Genomic DNA, 15,934 nt, shown 5'->3' with positions numbered 1-15,934 from the left:
TCTATAACAGTCAAAGTCATGCAATTATTATGTTTCAATTCACAATAATTATTAAAATTTGGTTACTCACATTATCCAGTAATCGAGTTCTTGAAATATTATTACCTTTAAATACCCTAATTAAAATGAGCTAAGTACTTATAAAATGGTGCAATATGGTGTACAGCAAGGTACTGTTCTCGGACCGCTACTATCTTCTTTATACATTAACGATCTTTTATTATTAACTAATCTCGTACGCAGATGACACTGTTCTTGTAGTGAAGTCATAGGCATATAAAAATTTCGTTGGATTATTTAAGGTATTAAGGTAGATTTTAAAAATATGCAGCGAAAAATGTTTTAAATTAAAATAAATTCAGCTCGAAGAACCAAAATTGTGGGTCTAAAAACAAACATTTCTAACAGTAAAACCACTTATCCGCAATTATCATCCTGTTTGTTTTAATAGATTTTTTTTGATATCCTGGAAAAAAATGGTAAGAAATAGATATCCCCATTTAAAAAACATTCCTCATCAATCAAAATTTACCATTAAAAAAAAATATCACTTTTTTCAGGCTTAAAAAAAGAACATAATTATTTAAACAGAACGTAGATAAAAATTGCATATTTGATTTACGCTGCGTGAATTATATAAATAAAGTAAATTTTTGATCGCCTTTATTAAACAAAAAGCCTGTACTGTAATCTTTTTCAGCCATTTATTACAATACCTTTTCGCTATCCCATATAAAACATAAATATTTCTTTATTCTTATATAACTTATGCATATTTTGCGTATTAGTTATAGGTGGTCTAGTAATTATTTACCTAGTAACTAGACTGTATCTCTCACTTTTTCACAACAAAATTTTTCGAAAATGACTGACAAACAAAGAAAACCCAGTGAAAAGAATATTTTTATTTATTTTGCTGCATTAACTGGTAAGTTGTATTATCATTAACCATAGATTTAATTTAATTTACATACGTTTAGAATGGCATTTGATTATGCTATAAATTAATAAAGAACAGTATTTTACGCATAAGCCAACCTTAGGTTAGAACTAGCAGTATCATATGGTTACTTTAAATAATTAAATTCTATGAAAGTCGCTTAAATTATATATTTTTCTAATATTATACCTAATTCAAATGTCAACATATAATAATAATAATGGTTAGTAGTCCACATCTTTATACCGACTTATGAGTAAAAAAAATAAGAACAATGTATATTTATCAGTTATCTATGTACGTGTTATCTATGTTAAGAACTATATTACTGAAGCATGAGTCTATTTCTTATTTTATTTCGGAAACATATGGATTTTTTTATATGGATAGCGAGAGGTCAGCTATATGTTTGTTCGCTATACAATCTTATAAGAAAATAAGCGTTATGAGCTAATAGCAGTCTGATGTATGTTAACTCTAAATACTACCTTGTTAAGCAGTTAGAGTAGGCATTGATTCTTAAGTATCTTGTAGCAAAAAAACAGCATGACAAGGGTTGATGAACTGGTGATCAGTTACCTCACAAAGCGCTGTACTACAGCTATAATTAGAACGAAAACTTGATTACTTTAAGGGAAGAACAAAATTATTTGTTAAGGAAAATATAACCTATGGCTTAAGTTCTTCTCCAGAAGGTTCAAACTCTTCAACCATATAAAAAACATCGCTGAAGAGCAGTGTTTTAACTTTAGTTTTAAAATTTAGTAGCGATTTTGCCAATTTTACTTCTATAGGTAACAAATTAAAAAGATGGTTTTCAGAAGACAAATGAGATTTTTTATAAAATTGGTAAGTATGCTTAGTGAGAAGTAAGTTGTTTTTACCACGAGTATTGTGCTGATATTGATCACCTAATGTAATCAATTTACTTTTATTTTTAAATATAATTTGCAGAACCTTTAAAATATAAATTAATAAAAATAAATTATTAACAGTTGCGGGTGCAACTGTTAAAATCTTTTTCTCCCCAAAGATTCTTCGACAAGACTGTCTGAATGGTATATTAAATAAAATCCTAATTATACGTTTTTAAATCACAAACACTCTTTCTATATGCATGGCCCTACCCCATAATACTATGCAGTAACCCAATACACTGTAAACAAAGCTATATAGGCGGCTCGTGAGTTTTTGGAAAGGGGAGGCTAAAGGATAAGTGTAGTGTGAAAAATTTTGCATGCCACGCCCACTTTTTACCTAATTCTCGTTAAAAGTTAGTCTTGAAAATCGTTTTACAAGTCGTGTTCGATTTTACTTTCAATATTGCCTATTTTAGGTATTCTAATGTAATAATAATTATATATACATAATTAATTTTGTTAAATATTTAATTATTAGGTACTTTTTATATATTATTTTTGAAATATTTTTTTAAAAAACAAGAAATATAATAAACTCTTCTCTAAAAGTGTATAAAAAATAATATTTACATATTTACAAAATTATTCTATAAATAAAAAAAAACTCGACTCTAGCAAAACCATGTAATGGTTTTATATACAAAATATAACAAAAACGTAAAAATATTTTCCTTGTTAAAAACTTTGGTTAAGTAGCTTATAATGTAAATAGTATAAATAAGCTTTAAAATAATATATTATATACATACATACATACATATTTATGTACAAAAAATATTTTATAAATAAAAAACTCTGTTCTAGCCAAAACCATGTTATGGTTTTATATGCTGAATAGAACAAAATAAAAACATATTTTCTTTGGAAAAAGCTTTGGTTATTATTGCTTTATATCACAAACAAATAGGTAGTAGGAATAGGTTTTAAAACTCTAAAATAAAAATATAATATACATGTTTATGTCCAAGCGAATAAGATAATACTTTATTATGTACAATGTACAGGGTAGCCAAATAAGAATGCGAGGTACTGTATCTGGGAAACTATTCATCGTAGAAGCTTGCGATAAAAAAATTTATTACTAACATGGCCAAAAGAATGACCTGGAAAATATTTTCAAGTTTCTAAAATGGCCGCTAGGGGGCGCAACTGCAATCTTGAATCTAGAAAACTGATGTTTCTGTAAATTTTGCTGAATTAACCTAACAAAAAAATAGCTGATTATTAAAGTAGAGACTAATCCGAACCTTTTTTATTTGAATAGTTTTGCTGTATCTCTAAAAATAAAGTGGTGGGGGGTGTTCAGAAGTTGGCTTAAAACACACCCTGTATACTAAAAACGCCTTAGCCGATTTTATCAAAATTGGGCTAGTTGAAAAGAGCTATAATTAAGCTACGAATATAATTATATTTCATGTTTTTTTAGTTTTACATCTCGCCGCTAGAGGGCTTTTTTCGGCTTTCTGACACAAATGACTAATTTTCTCAAAAAACTTAAATGCGTTGATATGATTTTTTTTCATAGAAAAATAGCTAAATGATGTCTAAATAATCTTGCGAAAACCGCAACTCGATATCTTGTTATATTATATTATATTATATTATATTGTATATATTGAAGGAAATCCTCATGTTAGCACAAGAGCATTATCTCTTGAATTAGGCATATCAAGGACAACGATTCAAAATATTTTGAAGGACAATAGGTTAATTCTAATAGCCATCGCCATATATGGATTTATTTAAGTTCAGCTTTTTTTTTTAATTTACTTATAGAATGCACCCATATCATGTTAATTTACATCATGCATTGGAAGAAGCAGACTTTGACCGTAGGTTGGACTATTGCCATTGGATATTAGGCATGATACGCGAGGACAGAGATTTTTTATTTAAATTTTTTACGGTAGAGTCAACCTGCATAACATGCATTATTGGTCTGCAGAAAATCCGCATTGGTTGCGTGAAGTTCAGCACCAAGGGCGCTGGAGTTTAAATGTGTGGTGTGGTATACTTGGAGGCAACATTATTGGACCATATTTTTTTGAGCAATCTCTAAATGGCAATGTTTTTTTCGACTTTTTGGTAAATCAATTACCGTTGTTGCTGGAAGATGTGCCACTGGAAGTCCGGCAAAATTTGTTTTTGCAGTTGGATGGTTGTCCAGCACATTTTGCTAGGAATGTGCGAGAGCATATTAATAACATTTTTCAACAGCGGTGGATTGGAAGAGGAAGCCTGTTTCCATGGCCTCCGCGATCCCCAGACTTAACCTGTCTTGATTTCTATTTATGGGGACGGTTAAAGGACATTGTATTTCAGACTAAGCCTACGACTAGAGAAGATATGAAAAACCGCATTCGTAATGCAATACATAGCATACCGAGAGCCGAAATTGAAGCTGCAGTTCTATCTACCCATGAGAGGCTTTAGCAATGCATAGAGCGTGATGGTCAGCATTTCGAGCATTTACGGGGGCATTAAAACCCTTTTTTTTTAAAATCGGTCCTTTATAGGGCCACAACTTACATTATAAAAGAAATTCGAAATAAATTATTTTGTAGTTTTTATAAATATTAAGGGATTTCCATATAAAATTTTCTTTGACCTAAATTTTAGGTTAGGATAAAGATATTAAGATGCGGTTTTCGCAAGCATATTTAGGCGTCATTAAGCTATTTTTTTGTATAAAAAAATTTATACCATTGCATTTAAGTTTTTTGAGAAAATTAGTCAATTGTGTCAGAAAGCCGAAAAAAGCCCTCTAGCGGCGAGATGTAAAACTAAAAAAACATGAAATATAATAATATTCGTAGCTTAATAATAGCTCTTTTCAACTAGCCCAAGTTTGATAAAATCGGCTAAGGCGGTTTTAGTATACAGGGTGTGTTTTAAGCCAACTTTTGAACACCCCCCACCACTTTATTTTTAGAGATACAGCAAAACTATTCAAATAAAAAAGGTTCGGATTAGTCTCTACTTTAATAATCAGCTATTTTTTTGTTACGTTAATTCAGCAAAATTTACAGAAACATCAGTTTTCTAGATTCAAGATTGCAGTTGCGCCCCCTAGCGGCCATTTTAGAAACTTGAAAATATTTTCCAGGTCATTCTCTTGGCCATTATAGTAATAAATTTTTTTATCGCAAGCTTCTACGATGAATAGTTTCCCAGATACAGTACCTCGCATTCTTATTTGGCCACCCTGTACATACATATACAGTGCGAACGTAAAGGTTGGAATAAATTCATTTAAAATTCAGGGGTATGTTCAAAAAAAAACGCTCGGACATGTCGATTTTTATTTTTAACTGCGGGTTTTCTTACTATAATTTTATGTATACAGGGTGGCCCAAAAATAAGTTACGGTCATCAACGTAATTTTTTTAAATGTAAACACCTATTTTTTATTTTAGATTTAGGTTCTACATCAAATTCTAAGTACATTTCATGTACCATGTCCTATACCTAAACTCGACCGTTGACGATTGAACACAATAAAAGGCTATTTTTGGAAGAGTTATTTATATCAAGCAAAAATACATAAAAATATTTTAATTAATTTATTAAGTGTTGAAAATGGCTGCCACGAACCTCTTGGCAATATCCCAGTCGATGCTGAAATTCTTGTAAAACGTTATCGGTAACAGAAGGTTCTATCAATCTTATTTCTTCCGTTATTCTAATTTTTAAGTCTTCAATGTTGTTTGGCCGATTAACATAAACTTTGGACTTAAGGTACCCCCACAAAAAAAATCTAAAGGAGTCAGATCCGGCGATCTGGCCGGCCATTCAATTGCACCCCTCCGACCAATCCAACGTCCAGGGAAAACGGTATCCAGGTACTGGCGCACGGGACGAGTGTAATGGGCTGGAGCTCCATCTTGCTGATACCATAAGGAATTATCTAATATATCCGGGTCTTCTGGATCGGGGTATAAAGTGGCAAGGCATGGAACCAAGTCATTTTCTAAAAACTCTAAATACCTCTCACCATTCAAGTATCCTTCAAAGAAAAAGGGCCCTATAACCCTGTTTTCAATCACCCCCGCCCAAACATTTACTTTTTGAGGGACTTGGCTGTGGCACTCCATCATCCAGTGCGGATTTTCAGTAGCCCAATATCGGCAGTTTTGCCGGTTTACACTACCATGAAGACAAAACGTTGCCTCATCAAAAAATACAATCTTTTTTGAAAATTGTGGATTAGCATGGCACAAGTCCATAAGTCTCTCACAAAATTCTAAACGCCTATCTGGGTCATCTTCATTTAGTTCATGAACCAATTGAACTTTGTAAGGGTGCCATTTATTTATACCTAAATACTTAACGACGGATGTCTGGGATATCTGATTTTCTAACGCAATATTGCGATTCGTTTTATGGCAATCTTCTTCAACTGCCAGCAAAACATTTAGTTGCTTCTCTTCTGATATACTTGACCGACCTTTCGTATAATTATCCCTGACATGACCCAAATCCCGATATTTCTATTCTATTTTACTGACAGTAATTTGAGATATACGTGGCCTATCAGGATACTTGGCATGATAAATTTCACAGACTTCCATCTGCGTGCGCATCCTGTTTCCATAACCAATCATCATCAAAATCTCTATTCGTTCTCGCTCACTAAGACGTACCATTTTTTGAAATTTTAATTTTATCTTTTGATAAAATTAACACAAGCAAAACTTTGCTTAGGCATCTAAATCAAACTAAATTCACTCAAAATTATTTGATCTCAACAAATTGTGACAAGTTAACAATCAAAAACACCAACCACAAATGTAAATAACCAAACAATAACTGATAGGTTGCTTGATATAAATAACTCTTCCAAAAATAGCCTTTTATTGTGTTCAATCGTCAACGGTCGAGTTTAGGTATAGGACATGGTACATGAAATGTACTTAGAATTTAATGTTGAACCTAAATCTAAAATAAAAAATAGGTGTTTACGTTTAAAAAAATTACGTTGATGACCGTAACTTATTTTTGGGCCACCCTGTATACATAAAATTATAGTAAGAAAACCCGCAGTTAAAAATAAAAATCGACATGTCCGAGCGTTTTTTTTTGAACATACCCCTGAATTTTAAATAAATTTATTCCAATCTTTACGTTCGCACTGTATGTATACATTATAGCCATTATACATCAGTTATTTTTTTGTTGTTTTTTTTTTAATTTTTTTCTGTGGACTCTACTTTAGTTTGAAAATTAAGGAAATTCTTCGGTTCTTCATATTAGCAAAGAAGTCTATAACTTCGTCATAAAATTTGTAATTTTTTGTCATTTCTTTTATATACTCTTTTTCGATTGAAAGAAGAGATATATTACTTAGTCGCATTTGGGTCATGGAATTACAGCTATAACTTTTAATTCTTTTGAGTGCTGAAAAATTTCTTTCTACAGGTGCCGATGTTATGGTATAGTCACAGCAATGTTAATAAATTTATACAGCTCTGGCATGCACTCATTTAAATTATTTTCAAACATAAAACTTAATAATTCAGATGATGGAGACTTCAACTCTGAAACGTCTGATGGTCACTGTAGGTTACAATTAATTCATTTTTTAATTGAATGGGATCAAAAAACGGATACTGGTTTACTAAATTATCCAGTAATTTTTGGGGAAAATCTTTGGAGTAGGATGGACATTTTTCGAACATTAATAGATCAAAGTAATTTAATTTACTAAGATCGCTGAATCTAACCTTAATTTGTTCAGTTATTGTGTCCATTTCAATATAGATTTGGCTATAATTTTGTCGCAAATCGGGCAAGTCAAAATTAGATTTTCGTTTTTTTACTGGCGGCTCAACATTAACATCAAGTTTTTCAAAAATGCTATTAAAATACTGCTCATCATTGCTAAACTTTTGCAAAATTTCAGTCAAATTATTTAATCGATTTTTTGAAAAATTAATGTCTGAAGATGTATTTTGAAGAATTGAGAAACCCACGTCAGTTTGCTCAAAAACTAGTTTAAATGTTTCAAGCAAAAAAGAAAATTTATGGTCTGTTAAAATATACTTGAAACCCTTTGCCTCCCTGATACTTTGGTCGTCATTTTTAAAATCCGCACTGTTTAGAATAAAATCAAAAACATTTATTAATTTTTCCTTATGTGTATGCACTGAAAACACAGATCTTGATATAGAATTCCACCGTGTAGCAGCAAAAGTAGGCATTCGGCTATCGCAAATTTCATTTAGGATGTGACTTCTCTTGGTGGACTTGGTGGAGAAAAAGGCAGAAAATCCTGACAAGTTGGAGAAAAAAATACGACAGTCTTTAATATTATTGCATGCCTTGCTTAAAACTAAGTTTAATGCATGGGCATGGCAATGCGTAAAAAGTGCATAGGGCGCTATCGATTTAATTTTAGCTTGCAAGCCATTTAAATGTCCCGCCATGACTGCCGCCCCATCATATGTTTGCGCAATTAGCTTACGTCTGAAATCAAATTTGTCGCATTTATTAACCAGGAGATTAAATAAATCGTCTGCAGTCCGCCCAGATGAAATATCATGAAACCCCATAAACCGTTCTACTACCTTGCCGTCTTTAACATATCTAAAAACAATCGAAAGTTGGGAATTACAAGTAATATCCGTAGTCTCGTCTATTTCCCATGCAAAAAAGGGACTGCTTGAATTTCTTGGAAAATATGCTCATTGACGACATGTGACAAACTTTCAATGATATCATTTTGAATCGTAATGAAATTAAATGGGGCTGAGGCCTGCCCAAAGTCTTAATAACATAATATTTGGCATCAAAGCTGAATGAACTAAAATTGTTTAATAGCAGCCAGTCTATTAAATCTTCAGCTTGTTTGATTTCATTTAATTTGTCCATCTTTCAGCAAACAAACATTAGAAATGATATGATGATTAATAAAAGAAGCCATTAAATAAAAATATCTTACCTTGCATCACTCAAATACACATAATAATAAATTATTAAACACGATAAATACCTTAAATTAAGTACCAAACACTAACATAGAGGGAAATCCGGCCGCACAATTAAATCGATGAATCGACAAAATCAAAACTAATCAATAAAACCGTTAGCCAAAATCACCTACCTTGTCAAAATTCGCGGGCAAAAGACATGACAATCACCGAAATCAAAACGACTGAAAACTGCTGAAAATTCAAAACAAAACAAAAATCAGGTTAATCAGATGATCGGAGGCTAGCCTCCCTTGGCGCCTTATTTCGAGCGATGAAAACGGCGTTTGTCGGCGCCAAGTTGGATTTTGACCGCTGGAGGAGTCTTGCCTCCCTTGCTACGTATGGCTTTTCTTATTTCGTAATGTATCGCGTTCTCGCACACGTTCTGTGTCGATGTGGATGAAGCCGGTTAGCTTTCTCTCTTTTCTTACAACTGTTTAAAAAAGGATGCGAGTCGCGGCGAATTAACAGTATGACGTATGGCTGGTTCGCGCTATATTAGTGTATTAGAAGTTATAGAGCCGGTACTTATTATTTGGAAAAAAAAATATTTTCTTTTTTTATTTTTGTTAAATATTTTTATTAAATCATTACAATTTGACGGGGAGGCTAAGCCTACTTGACGAGCCGCTACTGTAGTACACATTCATCAGTTCTTTGATATCAATTAAATTTTTAAGTTGATTTATAAGATAGACACTTTTATTTAATTTTTTACATACAATCTTAATATGTTCCGACCAGTCCAAGTGTTTGACAATCGTTATGCCTAGGAATCTAGACGATTCTGAACCCGACAGAAAGTTGCCTTCAAAACTAAAAATAAATTTATTTGGCTCTCTATATTTATTATATATTTCAACCATATCAGATTTCGCATGATTTAGCATTAGTTTATTCGATTTACACCAATTATTAATTTTAGTTAGAAATGACTTTGGGCTTAATATTCCTTGAGGGAATATTAATTAATATTAACTTGGCTGTCTCCAACTTCCTACTCACAAATGTTGGGTTCACTGAATCAAAGGCTCGCGAGATATCAAATAGCAATACAATTATATGTTCATTTCTGTCAATGCAATCAAAAATGTACTGTGTCAATTCTACTCCAGCACTTTCTGTGGATAAGCCTCTGAGAAAGCGTATTGGTGAGAGCAAAAAACTATTCGCATTAAGAAAATCAATCATGAATCACTTTTTCAAAAATGTTTGAGAACACACTGAGCAGAGAAAAAAAACTGAGCAAGAGAAAATAGTTCTATAACTTTCTATGTTGCTTTGTTTACCTTGGCGAAAAACAATGAAAAATACAAAGTCACGGTCTCACAACATTTACTTAAAGCTACACGTGTTTCGCTCTATTCATAGTACTTTATTCGTAGCTTTAAGTAAATGTTGTGAGACCGTGACTTTGTGTTTTTCATTGTTTTTCGTCTGTTGTATACGTCGGTCTCTTTGTGAAAAATGGATGAGATTTTCTTATTTGTTTACCCTTTTAAGGATTGGAACAACTACTGATAAAAAACATCGAGTTAGGGACATACTTCCCATAAGTACATGTGGTAGATTGATGAGCATCAAAATAAATCTGTAGTTTATCCTTTACATCTATAGAAAGATATTTACCAAATTCATCTTATTAATCAATCTTCTTATTATTTGTTAATGTTTTTTCCGATGTTTTTATCTTATTTATTGTACTATTTCTACTCTGTTTATAATTATGTTTGTTAATAAGCTCCCAGCTTGCTTTAGTTTTATTTTTAGCAGCATTTATTAATTTATTGTTTATCTCTATTTTTTCTCGCCTTATATTATGTCGAATTTTTCGTTTAAGTTTGTTGTACTTTGCATGAACGCTGACATTACTCGTTTTTTTTTTCTTAACCAATTAAGGTTTGCTCATTCTTCCCTTTGTTTTAGTAGTGTATCAAAGAAAGACGATATTAAGTTAGTTTTATCAGTTTCATTAAGCAAGTCATTCACAAAAGAACCGAGGCTTAGTTTAAAATCTTCCATAGTTCTCCTGCTAAAATTCCTAAATAAAAAGAGGGTAGTGGAGTTCGGACTAAAGGATTCCATATTAAAACTTATTAACTGGTCATAGTGATCTGAAAATCCTGGTTCAAAATTAGTGGAACGAACAAATTCATTATTGGTAACAACATAATCGATCATTGAAACAGATTTGTTATTAATTATACATTCACGAGTTGGCTCATTTATTAAAGAATTTAAATTTAATGAAGAAAAGAGATCAAACAATTTTTTCTTAGATGGTATTTCTTCTGAAGCATTAATATTTAAATCTCCGCATAAAACTATGTTTTTTGAAAATTGTAATGCTTTACTCAATACCTCTGATAAAATTTCAAGGAAAAAATTAAAAGATGGTGTCGATGGACGATAAATATTTAAAACAACAAAGTTATTTATTTTTACGGCACAACATTTCAAAATACTTTTTACTGACAAATTATTCATTTTTGATAGCACTTTTGTTTTTCCCACATACATATCAGATACAAAAATTACGGAACCACCATTTAGATTGTAGACCTAAGTTTACCCAAAATATGCATATTTTGCATTGACAGGCAAAGAAAATTGAATGGGTTCTGTATTATCTTATTATCACTATAACAATTTAAAACATCATGATCAGCCGTACCTAGATTATGATTTATGTTCGAAAAATGCGAACTTATTTTATTAGGATTATTCAAGTTCTCAGGCAATGTAATTATATTAGGCCTAAATATAATTTATATTATTCCTCGTTTCAGCTTCTCTAGCTTCCTTCGCCATGGGCATGTCCTTCGCTTGGGCATCGCCGTTCATTCCAAAATTCCAATCGGACGATCCAGTAATGAATCCAATTGGAAGACCAACTAGCCAACTAGAATCCACTTGGATAGTTTCCGCCTTTAATGTGGGAATGATCTTTGGACCCTTGGTTACCATGATCGGACTAAGATGCTTTACCAAAAAAACCATGTTAATAGTCGCCATAACGTTTAAAACCACTTCAAACGTGATGTGCCTTTTTGCCTCTGAAGTGTATATTTTCATTATCGCTCGCGTTTTAATGGGCATTGGAACTGGATGCATTTACAGCCTCTTAAATCCGTTTATTGGAGAAATTTCCGAGGATAGCATTAGAGGCAGTTTGGGGCTACTGCCAGGTACCACCACGGTCTTAGGTAACTTATTTACTTTCGTAGTGGGACCTTTAATGTCTTTGAAATGGTTTAGCTTGGTCAGCTTAATACCCTTATTGATTTTTTATGTATGTTTTGGATTATTTGTGCCCGATACACCGTATGATCTTGTGATGCACCAGAAACCCCAGCAGGCCGCTATAAGTTTAAGAAAATTGAGACAGAGGGACGACGTGGAAACGGAAATGCTTAATATCATTTCAACGATAGAATCGCGTATGTCTAAAAAAGTGTATTTTACTGACGTTTTTCGGGATTATAATAGCCGAAAAGCGCTTGCGCTTTGTATTAGTTTAATGGTCATCCAGCAGCTGTCAGGGATAACTGCTATTTTAAGCTATGCAGAAGTCATTTTTAACCAAACTGCCCGATTAATTCCTTCATCATTGTCTGCTGCAACGTTATCTTTGGGAGGTTTACTAGGTAATTTATGCAGCGTATTCTTGGTAGACAGACTTGGAAGAAAAATATTATTAACGGCATCGAGCATCTCGCTCTGCACCTGTCTTATCTCGATTGGAACATATTTCTATCTCTATGTTAATCAACACGATGTTTCTTCTATTAACTGGCTGCCAACTATCAGTCTTATGTTATTTATGACGTCATATAACATTGGTATGTCGAACATACCCTGGTTGTTCATTGGAGAAGTATTTCATTCCAAGGTAAAACCCGTGGCAGCCACCATGGTAACATTGAGTAATTGCGTTAGTGCATTTATAGTTTGTTTGTGTTTTCCTTATATGTTGGCTCACATCGGTATGGCTTATACGTATTGGGTTTTTGCCTGTGTGATGCTCCTTGGGGTGCTTTATAGCAGCCTCGTCCTACCAGAGACCAAATGCAAGAGTTTTCAAGAGATCCAGAAGATGCTCGGCAGATCTTAATATAGTGAATTATTCTGTCAAGTTATGTAAATAAAGAATATTAGAAAATAGTGTTTTTTTTATATGAATAGAGCTTCTAGTTACTTTCTTGCAGTCATATCAACGACAATCCTGTTTTATTCCTACGGTGTTTCAGTTTAATTTAGATTAAACATTCTGACTGGGATATTTTTTTTACTTAATAAGTTTAATAATAAGTACTATCACATATACTTAATTAATTTTTAACAAAATAAGTAAGTGTACAAAAAGCAACGATATGGGCCGTTAAAAACTGTCAAGTGTATTAATTTATACATGATTTCAAAACAGACGCTGAAGAATTTTATAGCAAGATGAATAAAGTAATTAAGCTCATTAAAAAGGGTGAAATTATTGTTACAAAGTTGCTTTACTACCGCCTTGTCTTTGTTTCATTTGTACTTTAAAGAACTTTTTGTTAAAATTCTAGAAGTTCTTATTGGGTATACACATATGTATGTATATATATAAATTCAATAATTAATTCAAACCTCGGCTGCTAAGCATTCAATTTTTTTTATTTATTTAAATTAAAATAATGCAATTTGATAACATCTATTCAAGAAATAAATAAAATAAATATAATTCTAAAATGTTTTCTATTGTATTTTTAGTATATGGTATACCTATAATATGTATGTACAGATATTTTCCTAACTATTATTAGAGCGAAGCTCTTATTATGTGCTCGTGACAAATCGAGCGATTTTTGGACCCTGCGTCACATAAACGTTAATAACTTTGCTTCTATGGCGATATTTTTTTTTTGGTTTTCACCGTTATATGTAGGAAGGTTGACGCTACGTGATGGTGCAGATTTTTTTGTGCAGAAAAAACCGCTTTTTTCGTGAAAACAGGGTATTTGATCGATGGGGAAAAATTGACTGAGCTGAATTTTCTGAAACTCATTGACGTCAAAGCCCTCCACGGGAAGCAATGCAGAAAGGGCGCTTTTTGAGATAAACCCTTTGAAAGTGGGATTTTTCTGTGAATGAAATTTGAACTTTTTGCGCGGTACCTCGCGGACTTAACCGGTTGTGGGGCCTAAACAAAAATGTTCCCGATAATGCAGACAAAACAGCCCTTTTCTAGGTAAGTGTAGCTTTCTTTTTTGTAAAACCTATTTTTTTCAAAAAGAAACTTCTTTCGAGATAAACGAGCTTAAACTTATTTTTTTTTTTCGAAAAAAAAAGTGAATTTTTCGAGAAATAAATTTTTTTCTACTTCTAAAAAAAATTTTTTATTTTTTTTATTTACATCGTTTAAAAGCTTGATCCTTTAGTAATAAATAGTGGTATTACTCATGGCGCTAGGTATTATACAGGGTGAGCTGTGTTGATAAGTATGAACCCCTTTTTGAGACTTTTTTTGACCGATTTTTTCTATTTTCTTAATAACTCTTTAATGGCGCCACCTAGAGATTTCAAATTTTCAGCGTTTTAAGAACTTTTTAAAACCTATTTTTCGACATAGTCTACAACCTTCTATGTAGAGCTTTTTTTGCTTTACACCTTTTTTTAACTTTGACGCTTAATACTGGCATACCTATGACACCTGCGAAAACCATTTTTTTTCTGAAACAACCGGACACTATCTGGCTATAATCCACTGAAAACCGTTTTTCTTCAAATATTACGGTCCTTCCGCAACGCGGTATTATTTAAGAAAAACCCCAAAAAATAAGCCGTTCCAATCAACCAGTCATACCGTCGACACCACGGGAGCTAACGCATGGTACAATATAGTTAGCGGTCCAGCACCCAATGTAAAAGTATAGGGACAAGGTCTGTGTCAACAAGCCTATGGTCGCGTCTCTATGGTAACGAAGACGAGAAAAAACCATTTTTATAATCGAAATTTAACTACTAAAACCAATTGGAATCGGTCCAGAATTGATGTTAATCTGTTCCTAAGGCTTTATACTATTTTTCCATGTACAAATATAAGGTAAAAACCTTTTTTTATACCCTAAAACATCGTCTGAAAATGGTCGATTTTGACGTCTACGCGCGGACTTGCTTCTTAATTTCATTGATAAAATGCTTAAAATAGCTTAGAACTTTCTGAAATTAGTATGGAATTATTCAAGAGACTCTGGAGAATCTGAATATAGGCATATCTTTTACCAAATCATCTTCTTTTAGCCGTGATAATTTGGCAAAGTTTTAGAATTTACCGTGTATTATTATTATAATATTCATGCGACACAGTGACTATACAAGGCATTTTCCTAGACAAAAATTACAACACAGTGGGTCCTAATGATAAAAAAAATCTAATCGGGATTTAATATGTATTATTATTTTATGTGGAATTTTTTTAAAACTTTTTTCTTATGGGTTCGATTTGAATGAAATTTGGTATTTGGGTTTGGCTTAGGGTATAATTATTAATTTTTTGATTTTTTTTTTAAATATTAAGTTTTAGGGTTACGTTACTACCAAAACTTTTTTCCTATAGGTCCGATTTGATTGAAATTAGGTTGGTAAGATAGGTCGAGTTTAAATATTAACAATTTAACAAGAAACGCGTGTGTTATACCGGGTGAACTTCTATATGCAAAATCAATGTAAACAAACCAAAATAAACAAAGTATTACCGAACTAATTATTTAATATCTTACACTTTAAAGAAAACTTATGTTTACTAAAAATAAGTAAAATTAGCAAAAAAGGAACAAAAGGAGAGAGAACGAAACAGTCGATATAGTTTTAAGAGACGTTTTTAAGTTTAAGGAGAATATTCTTCTTAGGGTTATATATTATACCTTATTAGAATATTATCATAATTTTATGACATTTTGGATTTTGAAGTGAGTAGTCACCTTAAACATCAAATATAATTTTTTGACACTACTACGTAAAATAACGAATATTTATAAAACTACTACTTGGATAGATTTAAGCCTATAACGAAATTTCTAGAGAATATTCTTCTTAGCATTATGTTTTTTACCTTATGAGAATAT

At 32.1% G+C, this 15,934-nt stretch overlaps 1 protein-coding gene across 1 annotated transcript; it reads left to right on the top strand.

The window, feature by feature from the left end:
• Positions 1 to 686: 686 nt before the first annotated feature.
• Positions 687 to 12,995, top strand: LOC126736109 (facilitated trehalose transporter Tret1-like). Its single transcript, XM_050440330.1, has 2 exons — positions 687 to 928; positions 11,621 to 12,995. The coding sequence occupies exons 1-2, from the start codon at positions 865 to 867 to the stop codon at positions 12,943 to 12,945; spliced, it is 1,389 nt and encodes a 462-aa protein (XP_050296287.1). The 5' UTR covers positions 687 to 864; the 3' UTR covers positions 12,946 to 12,995.
• The last annotated feature ends 2,939 nt before the right edge of the window (positions 12,996 to 15,934 follow it).

Source organism: Anthonomus grandis, chromosome 1 (genome assembly GCF_022605725.1).
Source record: "Anthonomus grandis grandis chromosome 1, icAntGran1.3, whole genome shotgun sequence".
In the NCBI taxonomy this organism is placed as follows: domain Eukaryota; kingdom Metazoa; phylum Arthropoda; class Insecta; order Coleoptera; family Curculionidae; genus Anthonomus; species Anthonomus grandis.
This window is presented reverse-complemented; position numbering and strand designations above follow the sequence as displayed.